Genomic DNA, 13,933 nt, shown 5'->3' with positions numbered 1-13,933 from the left:
GATCAGGTCTTGATGGGTGTCATCTACCAACCAGCCAAGCCAAGGAGAAGACCGAGAGTTTCGCCTCGCGGGGAGCAGGGAGGATTAGGGCGGATTGAGACCCACGAGGCCACAGGGGAGATGAGGTGGCGAGCACTCTCCCGAACACCGGGCTCACACTCGCCGAACTAGAGGGACCAAGAAAAACCCCCCCACAGGTTCTCACCGCCATTCAAACAAACACACGCAGCCCAACACGCACAAGGCAACCCATACGACCTGCGCAGGTCAACCGAACGAACCCTCGGCACTCAAAGCACCCGGCCAGGGTGGGCTCAGTTTAGGTGCCAACGCCGCACAAAATGGAGACCGAGTTGGAGACTCCCGTCATGACGGTGGCGGACCTGCCACCAGAGGTGTGGGTCATCGTCTGCGACCACCTCGCGCCACCCGACCTGCACCTCCTCGCCCACTCCTGCTGGTTCTTCCGACTCCACGTCTTGGCCCGCGTCAAGCATCGCACTGTCAGGCCTCTGGGTCCGTTCTTTTTCGTTTTCGTTCTTTTTGTGTGGCTGACCGTTGTTGGTGTGGCTTAGGTTTGGTGAGCGCGCCGCGGGGCATGCGGCAGGTGCTCAAGCAACTGACGACCCAGTACGCCCGGCTGAGGTCGCTCGACCTGACCTCATGGGACAACCTGTCGGAGAACGTGCTGCGTGAGCTGCCCCCCACCTTGCTGAGCCTCAACCTGTCCTACACCACCATCGCCAGCGCACCAGGTACGACAAGCTAAGCAGAGTGAAACACGAACTTAATGACGATGGAAGGGCTCACAACACTCACTCTCACCCGGCTGGCCGGCGTGGTTCCGTGCGTGGCGCCAGGCATCAATGTGCTGTCGGCCAACATCCAGTGCCTCAATCTGCACTACGCCAACATCTCGAGGAAAGCCATCAAAAAGCTGGCACACCTGACAGCACTGCGGCAGCTCAACATGTCTCATTGCAAGGAAATGACCGCAGCCCTGCTGAAGGTACCTTGCACCTTGTCCTTTTTCTCAACACTGGTCCAAGCCAACGTCGTTTTAATTCCGAACCGTCCGTTGTTGTGTGGTTTGCAGTACGTTCCGGACACTGTGGAGGAGCTGGACCTGTCGTACTGCCCCAAGCTCGAGTTCGAGGGCCGCGCCAAGTACACCGTCTACCTCTCGCTCATGTGGCATCACACCGCCCTGGCGTGCAAGTGGCCCAGCGGCCTGCGTTCGCTCAAGCTGACCGGCATCAAGTCGGCCACCGCTGCCCTCTTCAGTACGCAAGAAATGATAACTCACTCCAAAGCGCGCACACGGGGCCTCACCACGCGTGACGTCCGAACTGTCGTGTGTGTGTCCAGGTCTTCCGCCCACTGTGCGCGAGCTTGACCTGTCGGACTCGGAGTTCACCTTCGCCCGCTTCGATTTCCAGCGCTACCTGCCTGAATTGGAGACCCTCAAGGCCGAAGACATTCCTCAGTTCAACTGCTCGTCCGAGAAGCTGTGGTATGTGCCACTCTCCATTCCAACCCCTCAGCTTCGGTCGAAACCAGCTCACCAATCACCATTCGCGCCTGCGCGGGTGTACATAGGATGCTGCCCGACGGACTCAAGTCGCTGTCGCTGCGAGGGTCGTCGGCAGATCCGTCGAACCTCAAGTACCTGCCGACCTCCATCACTTCCCTCAACCTGGCCAACACTCTCGTGGTACCTCACCACCGCTGATCTCGCATGAGTGTGAACGTTGATCGGAGCTACAATGAACCGCTCTCGTGCGTGTCTGATACAGACCGAGTACTGCTCGCTGTACGCCCAAGACAAGATCAACTTCTTCTTCAAGGACATCGCGCGGTGTATGCCCAACCTGCGGTTCCTGGACCTGCGGTGCGGCTACCCCTACGGCTCGCTCAAATACGGCCCCGTACACACGCCCTACTCTCCTGAGCACCTCTTCTTTACCAGGCCCACACAACACTCACGAGTTCTCTTTATGGGCAGTGTCTTCGAGACAAGGTGGATACTCTGGTGCTGGATCAGCCCATGGACCCCTACGCTGTGGACACTCTCGCGGATGTGAGCGATGGTACAAACTCTAGCATCACCAATCAGCAAACCGAAGGCGTGGAGACCGCAACACTCACAATGTCCAACCATCAGAGTTGAGGTGGAGGCCGAGGCGAGAGTGCGAAGAGTGGCACAAGCACGTCGAGCTGTGCGCGGCCGAGCGGGAATGTGTGAAGCTGCAGCCGATCGACGACAGCGAAGATCAGAAGAGCAGCGACGAGGATGAAGAGGAAGAGGACGGAGTCGTCAAGGGTACGGGGTACGGGTGCGAAGTGGCCTCGGGCAAGCATGATGACGATACCACCACTCAAGATTTGAGTGGCGACAGCGGCGAAGACGAAGATCTCGCCAACGCTCTGGGTTGTCTCCTCTCCGTGTGAGGCCTTGGCACTTTTCATAAAAACCTTGCCAGCTCCGACAGCTCGATGTAGCTCCGAACCGGTGGGCGAACTCAACCGTTGTCACACACCGTTCACGAGTGAGCGACCTCATTCGGCTCAGCAATACATGCTGGCTTCTGCGAGTGCACTCTCTCGCCAAAGTCACGCACCACACCGTCTCTTGGTACCGCCCCCCACTATGCCTTTCGTTCTTCCTTCTCTTTCCCACATTGTTATTAATTTAATTTTCCGTAATTGTCGTTTTTAGGAAGGTGGGCTAACGTTTAGGACCCCAAGTTCAGGGTCCTCCTACAGGAGAACGGAGTGGCTAAGCGGGACAACGTGGACGAGAACTACTGGGTCAAGGCGCCATGGTCCATCTGCTCTGCGCTAGAGGCTTTGGCATTTTCGTGTTTCCCGACGTCCGGTTCGAGAACGAGGCGCTGGTCTTTGACGACGAGAGGCGCCTCATACGCCTTGAAGCTCCCAAGCGCCACTTTGAAAGGGCCAACGCCGAGGCAAAGGGGGACCCGGAACTGACGTGGAAGATCATGGGCCACACATCAGAGACGGCTCTCGACCAGTACTCTGAACGACACGAGCTCACCCTGAACATGATACTGGACGACATCACAAACACCTTGCGCTACATGAAGGCATAGACGACAACCTGCTTTTTCCTGTAAACACACACACCACAAAAACATATTACAAAAGATGCAACAGAAGTGACTATATTGTCATGGTTTCACTTCATGGGAATGCGATTGTGTTTGGGTCCGTTGTGGAAGCAAGTGTTTTGGCTTATCAGAAGACCAGACAACGGTTTGCGGCACAAACAGAAACGATGACATCGCCATTAGGGGCCACGGTCACGAAGTTGGGGTCCCAGAGGTGGTCTGGCTGCTGATAGCCCAGCGTGCCAAAGGCGCAGAGGAGCTCAAACTCGCGCCTCCACACCTGCACGTGGTGATTGCCTTGGTCCACCACCAGGATGTTGCCAGCAGCATCCAAGTCCACGCTTGAGGGTTTGAAGGGCTCCTTGTCTCCTCTCAAAGTACCCCTGAACTCTCGAAATTGCCCCTTGGGACTCCACACCGTACTTTGTGGGCGTAGAAGTCAGCGATGAGGAAGGGGTCGACAGCAATGTGAAGACCATATGATTTTATTAAAACAGCGTGGTGGTCATCAGGAAGTGCCGTAATGCACCAAGTAGAAGGTGCTGCCCGCCTGACCGAGGTTAAAAAAGTCGTTGCCGTCGGTGTTCAGCTGGACCACTGCATCAGGTGCTCCCTCCAGTTGGGGCAGGTCCTCGCTGAATGGATCTTGAAACGGTATTGAGATGGCCCAAAACTCGGCCCAGCTGGCACACCCGTCGTTAATGGAGAAGTTCTCAAAGGTGCTCCCAAACTGCTGCCAGCTGGCGATCCCATAGGCTGCCTGCCCAACGATTGCTGCCACTATTGCCTGCCACAATATCAGCTACAGCCAGGCCACCACGGGGCCAAAGAGTTGTCCAGTACCTCTTTGAGGGAGGAAGCTGTGAAGCTGTAAACAATCACCTCTGTGGAGCCCTGCTCACACTGCCAGATGATCGCACCGCCCTGGGCAAAGAGGCTGGCCAGGGGCCAATGGGCAGTCACCTTTGCCATGTCCGGGTGGAAGGTGTAGTCATTGCAGAAGTATCGCAGCGGACCTGGCCATGGTCGTGACACCTTGCCGTAGGCTTCCAGCGCATCCCAAACTCCACACATTTGCATTGTTGTTTGCTCGGTGCTGCGATTCCAATTATGAGCCTAGACGTCCTTCTCGTTTGGGGGGAGGGGGGGGGGCGTACAGCACAATTTTGCTCTGTTCCGGTATGGCCGGCTGCTCTTGCCCAGACCAATCCATTGGCAACTAAATGGCAGGCACAAAGGATGTAGAGCAAGCTTTCCTTCTTGTTGGGCTGTTCGCTGAACATTATCTAATTTCCTTCCTTCTTTTATCTTTTCATTTAGGTGACAGGGCACACGTGTGAAGCGAGGAACGGCGTGGAGAGAAGAAGATAAGGACAAGTTGGTGAAACACAGGCTGGTTTCTTCCACTTCAAGTGTCTGCTTCAAAGAAGCTGTGGTGCGTTCACCTCCACATCGTGCACTCAACGCCCATTCATTTGTAGTGTCAGCACATTGAACTGTTGGAGCAGGATTATGTGTAGTGGCGTAGTGGTAGAAGAGATGTATTTGAGAAGAGAGAAAGAAGGGATGAAATAAACAGAAGAACGCAGTGTTGTTCTAATTGGTTGGTCAGCTCAGGTCTTTGAGCAATGGGAGGGAGTTTGGAGTTGACTGTTGTTCAATGTGAGTGACTTGACCAACTGGACAGGTCTGACAGGACATTGCTGGTTCAAGTCCAAACACACCCCTCATGTGGTGGGTTGCTTGATCAGCCCCATGTGTTGGCAGTGGTGAACAAGCTTGATGCAGCCAAGTGCCTTGGTGAGAATGTTGGTGGGCATGTTGTCAGTCAGGCAGTAGCTGTAGTGGACTTGACCTCAACTGGTCATGTCACACAGGTGCACAAGTTTGATGTCATAATGTTTCATGTGGCTGTGGTAGGTGCCAGACAAGATGTCAACAATGGCCAGTGCACTCTGGTTGTCGTTGAAGAGAGAGTGGTTGTTGGGTGTCAACTCCAAGGGCCAGCAGATGCTTGCACATGTAGAGTGCCTGGCGCATTGCCTCAGAGATGGCATTGAGCTCAGCTTCAGTGGAGGAGAGTGCAACGCATTTCTGCATCTTGACACTCCACAAGATGGCACCTCCACAGAAGATGAAGACAACGCCAGAGACCAATCAGCAGTCAACTTCAATGTTGCCCCAGTCAGTGTCACAGTACCCAATAGGTACATGGGTTGCAATGTCCCTGTCATTGTAGAGGTCACACAAGTAGCAGATCACCAGGTTGGCTGTGCCAGCAAGGTAGCACATGATGCACTTGACAGTGGCAACATGTTCAGGGCCAAAGTTGTTGGTAAAGTGGCTGAGGTACATGACAGGGAAGAGAATGTCCAGTCATGAGGCATGTGCCAGATACAACAGCATGCCAATGGTGCTGTGGTATTCAAAGGTGTCATGTTGCTTGGTGTTGACTGGCAGCTGTAGGTTCAGCAGCATTGGCATGGAGACCAGCTTGCTGTTGGTGAGTCCAAAGGTGGCAAGGATGTTGTTGATCTTGCTGTGCTGTCAGATGTAGAGCTTGCCAAGTGATTGATTGCACTGGATCTCAATCCCAAGGACAGAGGTTGCTTCTCCTTGATCAGGAAGCCATCAGCAATGATCTGCTTGACACCCCTGAGCTTGGACTTGTGAGTGATGATGGTGCAGTCATCAACATAGAGTGCAATGATGGCCAAGTGGTGACCTTGACAAATGTAGATGCACAGGTCCAAGTCAGTGGGTTCTAAGTGGGACTTGCACAGATGGGTGTTGATGGTGTGGTTCCACTTGAGCAGTGCCTGCTTAAGCCCATAGAGGCTCTTCAGCAGTCGTCTGACGTGGTGGGGTTGTTGCTTGTTAATGAACCCCTTGGGCTGGGAGATGTAAATCTCCTTGGTGAGCTTGGTGTGGAGAAATGCTGTGTTGATGTTGACCTGGTGGATCTCAAGGTTGTGTGTGTTCACAAAGGTGAGTAGCAACTGGAGGTTCTCAATCTGTATGACAGGAGAGGTGCTGTCATAGTCAATGCCAAAGCATTGGGTGAAGCCCTTGGCTACCCACCTGGCCTTGTAGTGGTTGATTGAGCCATTGGCATGTAGTTTGAACAAGGATGTGCTCACCTTGCCCAATGCCACTCATTGGCAGAAGGTGATGCAGGAGGAATTCAAAGCACTCATGTGCAACAGGACCTATGTCCTGGTGCTTTGAGGATGTCAAGCACAGCTTTTGCAGTGGTGGCACCCTCAATCAATGGAAGGAGGTCATCATCAACCAGCTTCTTGATCATGCCAAGTGTCTGTTGGATGTGCTTCTCATGCTCAAGGCATTGGATTGCCAGTGAGAGGTCTGTCTCACTCTGGTGTAGCTTCTCAGGCACAACAGTTAGCCCTGTCACATGGTCCTTGAGGCCCAGCAACTTGAGGTGTGTGATCACTTTCAAGTGCCACCTTCAGTAGTCGCTGGTGCCATGGAGTAGTGGTATCCCCTTGTGAGCCTTCTTCATCTTGGTCTTTGTGGGTCAGTGGATGGGTGAGACATGAAGTGACTTGAAAATGGGGAGAAGCGTGGTCACAAGGTCATGCGGGCGCTCTTGCTGGCGGTCACATGGTTCAACAAGGTCAACAGGTGTGCAGGTGAGCATAGATGTGGTGCAGTCATGCAGTTCAACGGTGTCAACAGGCGTGCAGGCATGGGTAGGGTGGCGCGGTCATGTGGTTCAAGTGGTAGTCAATGGGTGTGCAGGTGTGTGTAGTCATTACATGGATCATTGCAACCAATGGGCATAAAACAAGTGGTAGGGTGGTTTAAAATGCTGGTGAGTGTGGGCCCATAACCTGTTGGAGCAGGATTATGTGTAGTGGTGTAGTGGTAGAAGAGATGTATTTGAGAAGAGAGAAAGAAGGGATGAAATAAACAGAAGAACGCAGTGTTCTTTTAAAGTGTTCTATGGTCCGTTCTAATTGGTTGGTCAGCTCAGGTCTTTGAGCAATGGGAGGGAGTTCGGAGTTGACCGTTGTTCAACGTGAGCGACTTGACCGACTGGACAGGTCTGACAGGACGTCGCCGGTTCGAGTCCGAACATGAACATGTTGGCGCCGATGGGCTGAAGACGCTTCGGGATTCATCTGCAGACGCGTCGAATCTCAAGTACCTGCCGGCCTCGATCACCTCGCTCGACCTGGCCTACACCCTCGTGGTACTCCTTCACACACCACCCAACCGCCCTTCATGCCCGCACCACACCGTCCTGACCGCACACGCACCGCCGCACACGCACCGCCGCACACGCCTCGCGGGGGCAGACCGAGTCCTGCTCGCTGTACGAGCAGGACAAGATCAACTTCTTCTTCAAGGACATCGTGCGGTGCATGCCCAACCTGCGGTTCCTGGAACTGCGGTGCGGCTACCCCTACGGCTCGCTCAAATACGGCCCCGTACACACGCCCCCACTCCTCCTCTCCATCATGGCCGCTGGCTGGGCTCACCCCCCGGCTTTGTCTTTACCCCCCCCCAGTGCCTCCGGGGCAAAGTGGAAGTGCTCGTGCTCGACCAGCCGCTCGCCGACGACGCCGAGGACTCCATTCCTGACCTGAGCGAAGGTGCGGGCCGCACGCCAAACACAAACGTCACACAACGCTCGGCGTGATGTAGGTCTTGGTGTCGACACCGCTGGACGGTCTTCACTTCAACCAAAAATGTCTTCGTGGAATTTTGCGTTGTAGGCGCTTTTTTTGATTCCTTGTTAGATAAACAGCACACAAGCATGAAGAGAACACGCTCACAGCGCAGCGCCGAACCAAAGGTCGGAGCTGGAGCCCCAGCACTCCCCACTCCCCATGTGGACAACGATCCTACGGAAAGCAACAAACGGCCGCGCACGACGCCGGAGTTGAGTTTCAAGGCCGAAGGAGGCGGGGGCGGGGTGAACAAGGCCGACGTGGAGGCCATCATGGCGGCCCTGCGTGAGAAGCCCGACTGGCAGCGCAAGGTGGCCGACCCGGCCATCGCCCGCCGCTACACCCTCGAGGCCGCCCAGCAGGGCGCTTCGCCCGCCTCCGTGGCCGTGGCCCTGCGGCGCCTACTCGTCAACGCCGTCAAGACCCTGAGCCAGGGCCAAGACCAAACAATGACAGTAGACAAGAAGAAGAAGAAGAACCACTTGGGGGTCCCCTTCAACAACACGCTCACCACGCCTCCAGTCAGAGTGGAGAACGGCTGGCCGATCGACGATGAAGATGAGGACTACTACCAACCTGAGGCGGACCAGTACGGCTGGCGCGAGCGCAAGTTCACCCGGCCGGGCGAGGACTACGAGTACCTGGCGCGCGAGCGCAATGATGTGCACGGGGTGCGCTACGTGGACGGGGCGGTGCTTGCGGAGCTTAAGACACGGCTCGAGCGCGCACTCGACGCCATCGCCGCCGAGCCCGACAAGGACTTCCACCCCGGCTCCGAGGGCAAGGTACGCGGCGCCCAACTTTGAATGCCTTGTACGCGAGGAATGTGGAATGACGTCAATAACGTGGAATGCTTGCGGAATGCGAGTGTAGGTGCAGGACCTGATCCACCCATCGCTCTATCCCTACGTGCGCGGCCTCAGCTACGAGGCCCCGTCGAGGGGCTCGACGCCCTCGGCGGAAGCAGCGGACGCCAGGAAACAGTCTGGCACCCCCAGCGCCAGCGCCAGCCGCAGCTCCACCACTTCGTCATCGTTGCCGGTCCAGACTGGCGATGACGATGAAGACGATGACGAGTTCGCGGGCATCGAGGAGGTGGGTGGCGACCCGGCCCAGGAGCGCAAGTACGCCGAGCAGGCCCGCAGGCTCGAGGCCCTTGACTCCATCTACCAGTGGCTGCCGGCCGAGTTCAACGTGTCGCCCGAGGGCCACGTCACCATCGCCTCCTACATCAACAACCTCCCGCGGGTCGAGCGTCATGCCGAGCTCTACGACGCGATCGCGGCCGTGTTCCGCCTCTTTCTGCCGCTCTTCGCCGAAGTGGTGGGCGGGCGCGAGGAGCGGCTCTATGGGCGGAGGCTGCAGGTGGTGGTCAAGGCGGCCAACTACGTGGTGCAGCCGGGCGAGCGCTACGAGGGCTCGTGGCACGTGGAGGGCATGAAGCATGAGCACATCTGCGCGTCAGGCATCTACTACTACTCGACCACGCCCAACCTGCGCGACACGTGCCTCGCATTCCGCGACAAGCGGTCGGAGTCGATGTCGAGCCGCGAGAACAGCCACAACACGCCGTTCAACATCAACCTCGGCAAGGTACCCGAGCGACACACTCGATACTATCGCGACTCGCAACGCGCACACACGCACACACACGCACGCACACACACCACATGCGCGCGCTCGTCACATGGTGGTTGATGACAGAGGGCGTCAATCAGGTGGACACGCCGGAGGGGAGATGCCTGGCCTTCACCAACACGCTGCAGCACCGGGTCAAGGGCGTCACCAACGACTCCAACGAGCCCGCCGTGCGCAAGATCCTCTGCTTCTTCCTCATCGATCCTGACCACAGGTATCATCACCACACTTATTCTAATAATGTAGTATTGAGCTTAATGTAAACACTGCATAGCGAGTATGAAGAAGTACTCTTATTGTTTTTATCAACTTACTCAAAACGAACGGCTGTGGCGCAGGGTGAAGTCGTCGGCGGACATTCCCGAGCAGCAGTGGGACACCTTCAAGCCGGTCGTGGTGCGCACCCTCATCGAGGCCTCGGTGGCGGCCATCGGCGTGCCGCTGCCGCGCGAGCTGCTGGTGATGATCCTGGACAAGGCCAGGTGGGGCTTCACCAAGGCCGAGGCACACGCCCATCGCGAGGCGCTGATGAAGGAGCGCAAGTACTTCATCGACGCCAACAATCGGCTGTGGGAGCGCTCGTTCTCCTTCTGCGAGCACTGAGCGCTCAACTGTCCCAGCCATCACGAACATGCTTCGGGCGCCACACCTTCAAAGGTGGACCAGGGTGGACTCATTACTCAATGCCAACACACAAAGAGATTTGTCTTGGTGGCCACAAGTATTCTTTTTTTCGAAGGGGTGCTCCGACGTTACAGCGGCACACCAAGAAGGAAAAAAGGAGATAGCCGACCGTGGGGCTCGAACCCACGACCACAAGATTAAGAGTCTTGCGCTCTACCGACTGAGCTAGGACGGCTTCGCGTTGCCGGAGTCAGAATTTTATTTGTTTTACTCTCAGACTGATCAACTATTAATCTTGTGCAAGGACGGCTTCGTGTCGCCGAAGAGGAGCATGCACCACAATGAATTTGCGACAGGACCCCCCTTGCCGAAGTGGTAGGAGCATGAGGAGTGGCAGAACTACAATGCGCCAGTGGGCCTGTGCTTGCACAATAGTGTTAACATGGCAGAACTTGGTGAGGAGGAGGATGCTCAGCAATGATGAGATGATGAGTAGACCAATGAAGAAAGTAAAGATGACAACCAGTTGGGTTATGTCTTGGCTATGTAGCAAAACACAGTAACACCATTGCCACATCTGACTAAGTATGCATTGCACCCAATTAGTTGTAAGAATGGTAATTCTTGAGAAAAGACCACAACTTGGGCTGGTGCCCTGATCAGCAGGTGAAGGGTGGAGCCACAGCCTTTGGTGGCTTGACATGGCCAACCTTTTCCTGTCTTGTCATTGGCCATGTCATACTTCTTGCTTGAGCTGGCCTGCTGGCTCACCTATGGTGACAACTTCTGCCAACACAGCATGGCTGATAACAAGCAGAACACCAAGCACAGCCAAAAGGATTTAGAGGCACAACAAGTGCCTGCAAGTCCACATTGTGAGGCCAACAATGAGCCAGCTTGCTGCAGCACTTCACTCTGGTGATTGAATCTCAGCAGCCTGAAGCTACCAAGGTTGTGGCCAACGCCAAGGCAAACAGCTGGGGGGATGTTCTGCCTGTTTACAGGATTACTGTGATGGAGTGGCTGACAAGCTCTATCAGGCTGAGGGGTCCATCGAATGGACAGTGCTCCCAGGCAACATATCTTCCGGGAAAGGTCAGCGCAGTTAGCCATGAACAAGAAATCCGTCCGTTCAGGTTTCGATTCTCTCCGCAGGTTGCCGGCAAAATTTCTGCTTGCAACCTGCGGAGAGAATCGAAGCAGAAATTTTGCCTGTAATTCCCGAATAGCAGCTCGGCCGAGATGGCGAACCGAAAATCTCCCTTTGATCACGGGGATGGAAGGAAAGAGGACGAAGAGGAAGACGAACCACCGTGTACCTCACCAGGAGGGGAGGGCCAGAGACGACCCGCGCATGGTGCCGGGCGTCTAGCAAGAGACGGCGAAAGAAACCTTCTCTGCCGCTGGTAACTGCCAGAATAAAGAGCATCAAAGACGTTCATCTTTTTCAACAACACGCGAACTCTCGAACACTCTCGGACCCCCGCAAACACCTTCAAACCTGCACGTCACCGACACTCATGACCACAGTCCATCGCGCACGTTCTAACATAACCGTTGGGCCAACTCCGTCCCCCAGAACGGGCGCGGCTCCGTCGCACAGCGCCGACGATCCCGGCGTTCAGAGCGGCACACGCGTCGAGCTGCCAGTGGAGGTGTGGGCGATCGTGTGTTCGTACCTGCAAGCCAGCACGCCAGACCTTATTCGTTTGGCCGGTACTTGCTGGACCCTGCGACCCCACGCGCTGGCCCAAGTCGAGCACCACTCGTTCACTCGCCGCCTCGACTCTGGTACATCCACCTCCCTTGGAACTCCGGACCCGGTTGAGCAACATTCCCGGTGCTGGCGTGGGCCAATCAGCGCTCACACACTCGTAGGGCTTCGCGCGTGGAGATGCGTTTTCGGTGCTTCGCTGACATTTTGACATGCTGCGTGTCACGCGCTGTATTGCGGCTCGTCGTCCCTCTCCCTCTGAGCGCGTAGGGCCAACGTCGGTGCCCAAAGCTTCACCTTCATCCTCCTCAACGCCACAAAAGGCCACCCAAGCGACAGCTCGAAGCAGCAGCCAAGTGGACGAAGAGGCCGAACGCCGGCGGCGGTTGCGGTTCGGGCGTATGGTGGAGACCGTTCGATTTCTGGCTGGTCACTGCTGTCGCCTCCGTTCGATGGACCTGTCGGGCGCCGCATCGACCGACGACGACGAGCAAGAAGCCCTCCACATCGACCTCCTCACCGCCCTGCCCACCACCCTCCGCTCCCTCAATCTCTCGCACTCCTCCATCCCTCCCCGCGGTACGTCTTCTTTCTGTGGGGGAAGCAAGTAGAAGAAGATCGTGGATGGACACTGACAAGAAGAAAACCCCACACCACCACCACCACCACCACGACCAGGACTGGATGTGCTGCCGACGAGCCTCACCGCGCTCGACCTGAGCCACTCGGATGTTATGCCCAAGAACCTGCAGGCGCTGGGCCGACTCACCGCGCTGCAGAGGCTGAACCTCGCTTCTACGGCCATCACTGTATCTTCGCTTCAGGTACCCCTCTCGGGTCATTTTAACTCTTCATCTTCTTGATCTGCTCACTTGCGTGGGTGATGCCGGGCCTTGGAATGGCTGTGGGTGTGATAATGATGGTTCAACAGCAATCGCCACCGATATCTGATCAAATATCTTGTTAACATGTGTTGTCGCGTCTATGTAGCATATCCCCGACGGAGTGGAGGACATCGACTTGTCTCACTGCACCAAGCTCATCTTTGAGAAAGGCAACCTCTCCTACAGTGCGTACTCTCTCTACCCCTCTTTCCCCTCCCTTTCTCTTGTGGACCTCTTCCCGGGGTTGAACCTCTTTTATCTTTTTTCTCATTCCCTCCATCACGTGATTTGAATGTTGTGGAACAACGTTGGTGTTACCGCACGTTTGTTCATAGAATTCGAGTTCAACTGCATGACCGCGAAATGGCCCGCGGCGCTTACCACCCTCAAGCTCGCTGGCGTGGAAACCTCTCCCGCCGCTCTCTTCAGTACTGCTCTCTGCAACCTTCTTCGCCCTTCGTTATAACTCCGCCAATGAGCTCATTGGTCCACAATATATCCCCTGCTGACGTGGTCGATGACACAGATCTCCCTCCAACGGTGACTGACCTCGATCTGTCGGGCTCCTCGTTCTGCATACCCAACGTGGACTTCACTCGCCAGCTGCCTCGCCTCAAGACCCTCCTCCTGGAGAACTGCAAACTCAACTACACCGACGAGGAGCTCTGGTATATACCCCCCTTGTCCCTTTCTTCTTTCATCTGCAATCCTCGTTTTCGTTCTTCTTCGTTCTTTGCTACGTTTCGTTTTCGTCCTTCTCTTTACTAAAGACCAGCGTTGTGTTTCGCCACCTGCAGGGCTCTCCCCGAGGGCCTGGAACAGCTGTCTCTCAAGGGCTCCTCAGCCAACACACGACACGTCCGCTACCTCCCGCGCACCCTAACCTCACTCAACCTGGCCAACACTCTCCTCGTACTCCTCGCCTCTTTCTCTTTTTTTATCACTTGCATTTTCTGATTGGCTCTAGCCAATTGTGGTTGCGCCGGAACAGACCAATTACAGTTCGCTGTACGAGCGGGACAAGGTGTTCTACTTCTTCAACACGCTCCACATGCGGCTGCCCCGGCTCGAGTCGCTCGATGTGCGGTGCGGGTACCCCTACGGCACCCACAAGTACGCCCAGTTGCTTCGCGAAAAGGTGCCCTCGGTCCTCATCGACGACGCTCCCCAGCAGCACTACCAATCTTCGTCTGAGTCAGTGCCTGTGGCCAGCAAAAGGCTCAACACCTCGTCGCCTTCTCCATC

The 13,933-nt window shown here is 55.9% G+C and overlaps 8 protein-coding genes and 1 pseudogene across 8 annotated transcripts in view; 4 read left to right on the top strand and 5 right to left on the bottom strand.

Annotated features, from left to right (window-relative positions):
- Positions 1-341: 341 nt before the first annotated feature.
- Positions 342-2,451, top strand: ACA1_137650 (leucine rich repeat domain containing protein; the record flags this gene model as incomplete). The annotated part of the gene is made up of 9 exons (XM_004340373.1): positions 342-516; positions 576-755; positions 861-1,009; positions 1,097-1,283; positions 1,369-1,513; positions 1,600-1,714; positions 1,797-1,928; positions 2,006-2,090; positions 2,165-2,451. The coding sequence occupies 9 exons, from the start codon at positions 342-344 to the stop codon at positions 2,449-2,451; spliced, it is 1,455 nt and encodes a 484-aa protein (XP_004340421.1).
- A 371-nt stretch (positions 2,452-2,822) lies between these two features.
- Positions 2,823-3,113, top strand: ACA1_137640 (uncharacterized protein; the record flags this gene model as incomplete). The annotated part of the gene is made up of 1 exon (XM_004340372.1): positions 2,823-3,113. One exon carries the CDS (start codon positions 2,823-2,825, stop codon positions 3,111-3,113), a length of 291 nt encoding a protein of 96 aa, XP_004340420.1.
- A 145-nt stretch (positions 3,114-3,258) lies between these two features.
- On the bottom strand, positions 3,259-3,552 carry ACA1_137630 (NHL repeat-containing protein; the record flags this gene model as incomplete). Its single annotated transcript, XM_004340371.1, has 1 exon — positions 3,259-3,552. A coding segment is annotated over one exon (294 nt), but the record flags the coding sequence as incomplete, so codon positions are not given.
- An 87-nt stretch (positions 3,553-3,639) lies between these two features.
- Positions 3,640-4,103, bottom strand: ACA1_137620 (uncharacterized protein; the record flags this gene model as incomplete). The annotated part of the gene is made up of 2 exons (XM_004340370.1): positions 3,640-3,918; positions 3,975-4,103. 2 exons carry the CDS (start codon positions 4,101-4,103, stop codon positions 3,640-3,642), a joined length of 408 nt encoding a protein of 135 aa, XP_004340418.1.
- Positions 4,104-4,858: 755 nt separating this feature from the next.
- Positions 4,859-5,486, bottom strand: ACA1_137610 (annotated as a pseudogene).
- A 21-nt stretch (positions 5,487-5,507) lies between these two features.
- ACA1_137600 (copialike retrotransposable element, putative) lies at positions 5,508-6,085 on the bottom strand (the record flags this gene model as incomplete). The annotated part of the gene is made up of 2 exons (XM_004340369.1): positions 5,508-5,670; positions 5,733-6,085. Coding segments are annotated over 2 exons (516 nt in total), but the record flags the coding sequence as incomplete, so codon positions are not given.
- A 239-nt stretch (positions 6,086-6,324) lies between these two features.
- ACA1_137590 (uncharacterized protein) lies at positions 6,325-6,620 on the bottom strand (the record flags this gene model as incomplete). Its single annotated transcript, XM_004340368.1, is given in 2 exon segments — positions 6,325-6,584; positions 6,599-6,620. 2 exon segments carry the CDS (start codon positions 6,618-6,620, stop codon positions 6,325-6,327), a joined length of 282 nt encoding a protein of 93 aa, XP_004340416.1.
- A 519-nt stretch (positions 6,621-7,139) lies between these two features.
- ACA1_137580 (uncharacterized protein) lies at positions 7,140-10,069 on the top strand (the record flags this gene model as incomplete). Its single annotated transcript, XM_004340367.1, has 8 exons — positions 7,140-7,173; positions 7,208-7,347; positions 7,454-7,585; positions 7,666-7,750; positions 7,973-8,613; positions 8,708-9,421; positions 9,547-9,680; positions 9,805-10,069. The coding sequence occupies 8 exons, from the start codon at positions 7,140-7,142 to the stop codon at positions 10,067-10,069; spliced, it is 2,145 nt and encodes a 714-aa protein (XP_004340415.1).
- Positions 10,070-12,256: 2,187 nt separating this feature from the next.
- Positions 12,257-13,933, top strand: part of ACA1_137470 (uncharacterized protein) — a gene marked incomplete at both ends in the record, with an annotated part of 1,880 nt that continues 203 nt past the window's right edge. Inside the window, 7 exons of the mRNA XM_004340366.1 lie at positions 12,257-12,383; positions 12,483-12,628; positions 12,795-12,873; positions 13,024-13,116; positions 13,215-13,356; positions 13,486-13,600; positions 13,680-13,886. Of these exons, the coding sequence (XP_004340414.1) occupies positions 12,257-12,383; positions 12,483-12,628; positions 12,795-12,873; positions 13,024-13,116; positions 13,215-13,356; positions 13,486-13,600; positions 13,680-13,886 (909 nt within the window). The remainder of the gene's footprint in view (positions 12,384-12,482; positions 12,629-12,794; positions 12,874-13,023; positions 13,117-13,214; positions 13,357-13,485; positions 13,601-13,679; positions 13,887-13,933) is intronic.

This window comes from Acanthamoeba castellanii (genome assembly GCF_000313135.1).
Source record: "Acanthamoeba castellanii str. Neff unplaced genomic scaffold scf7180000084703, whole genome shotgun sequence".
Classification (NCBI taxonomy): Eukaryota; Discosea; order Longamoebia; family Acanthamoebidae; genus Acanthamoeba; species Acanthamoeba castellanii.
This window is presented reverse-complemented; position numbering and strand designations above follow the sequence as displayed.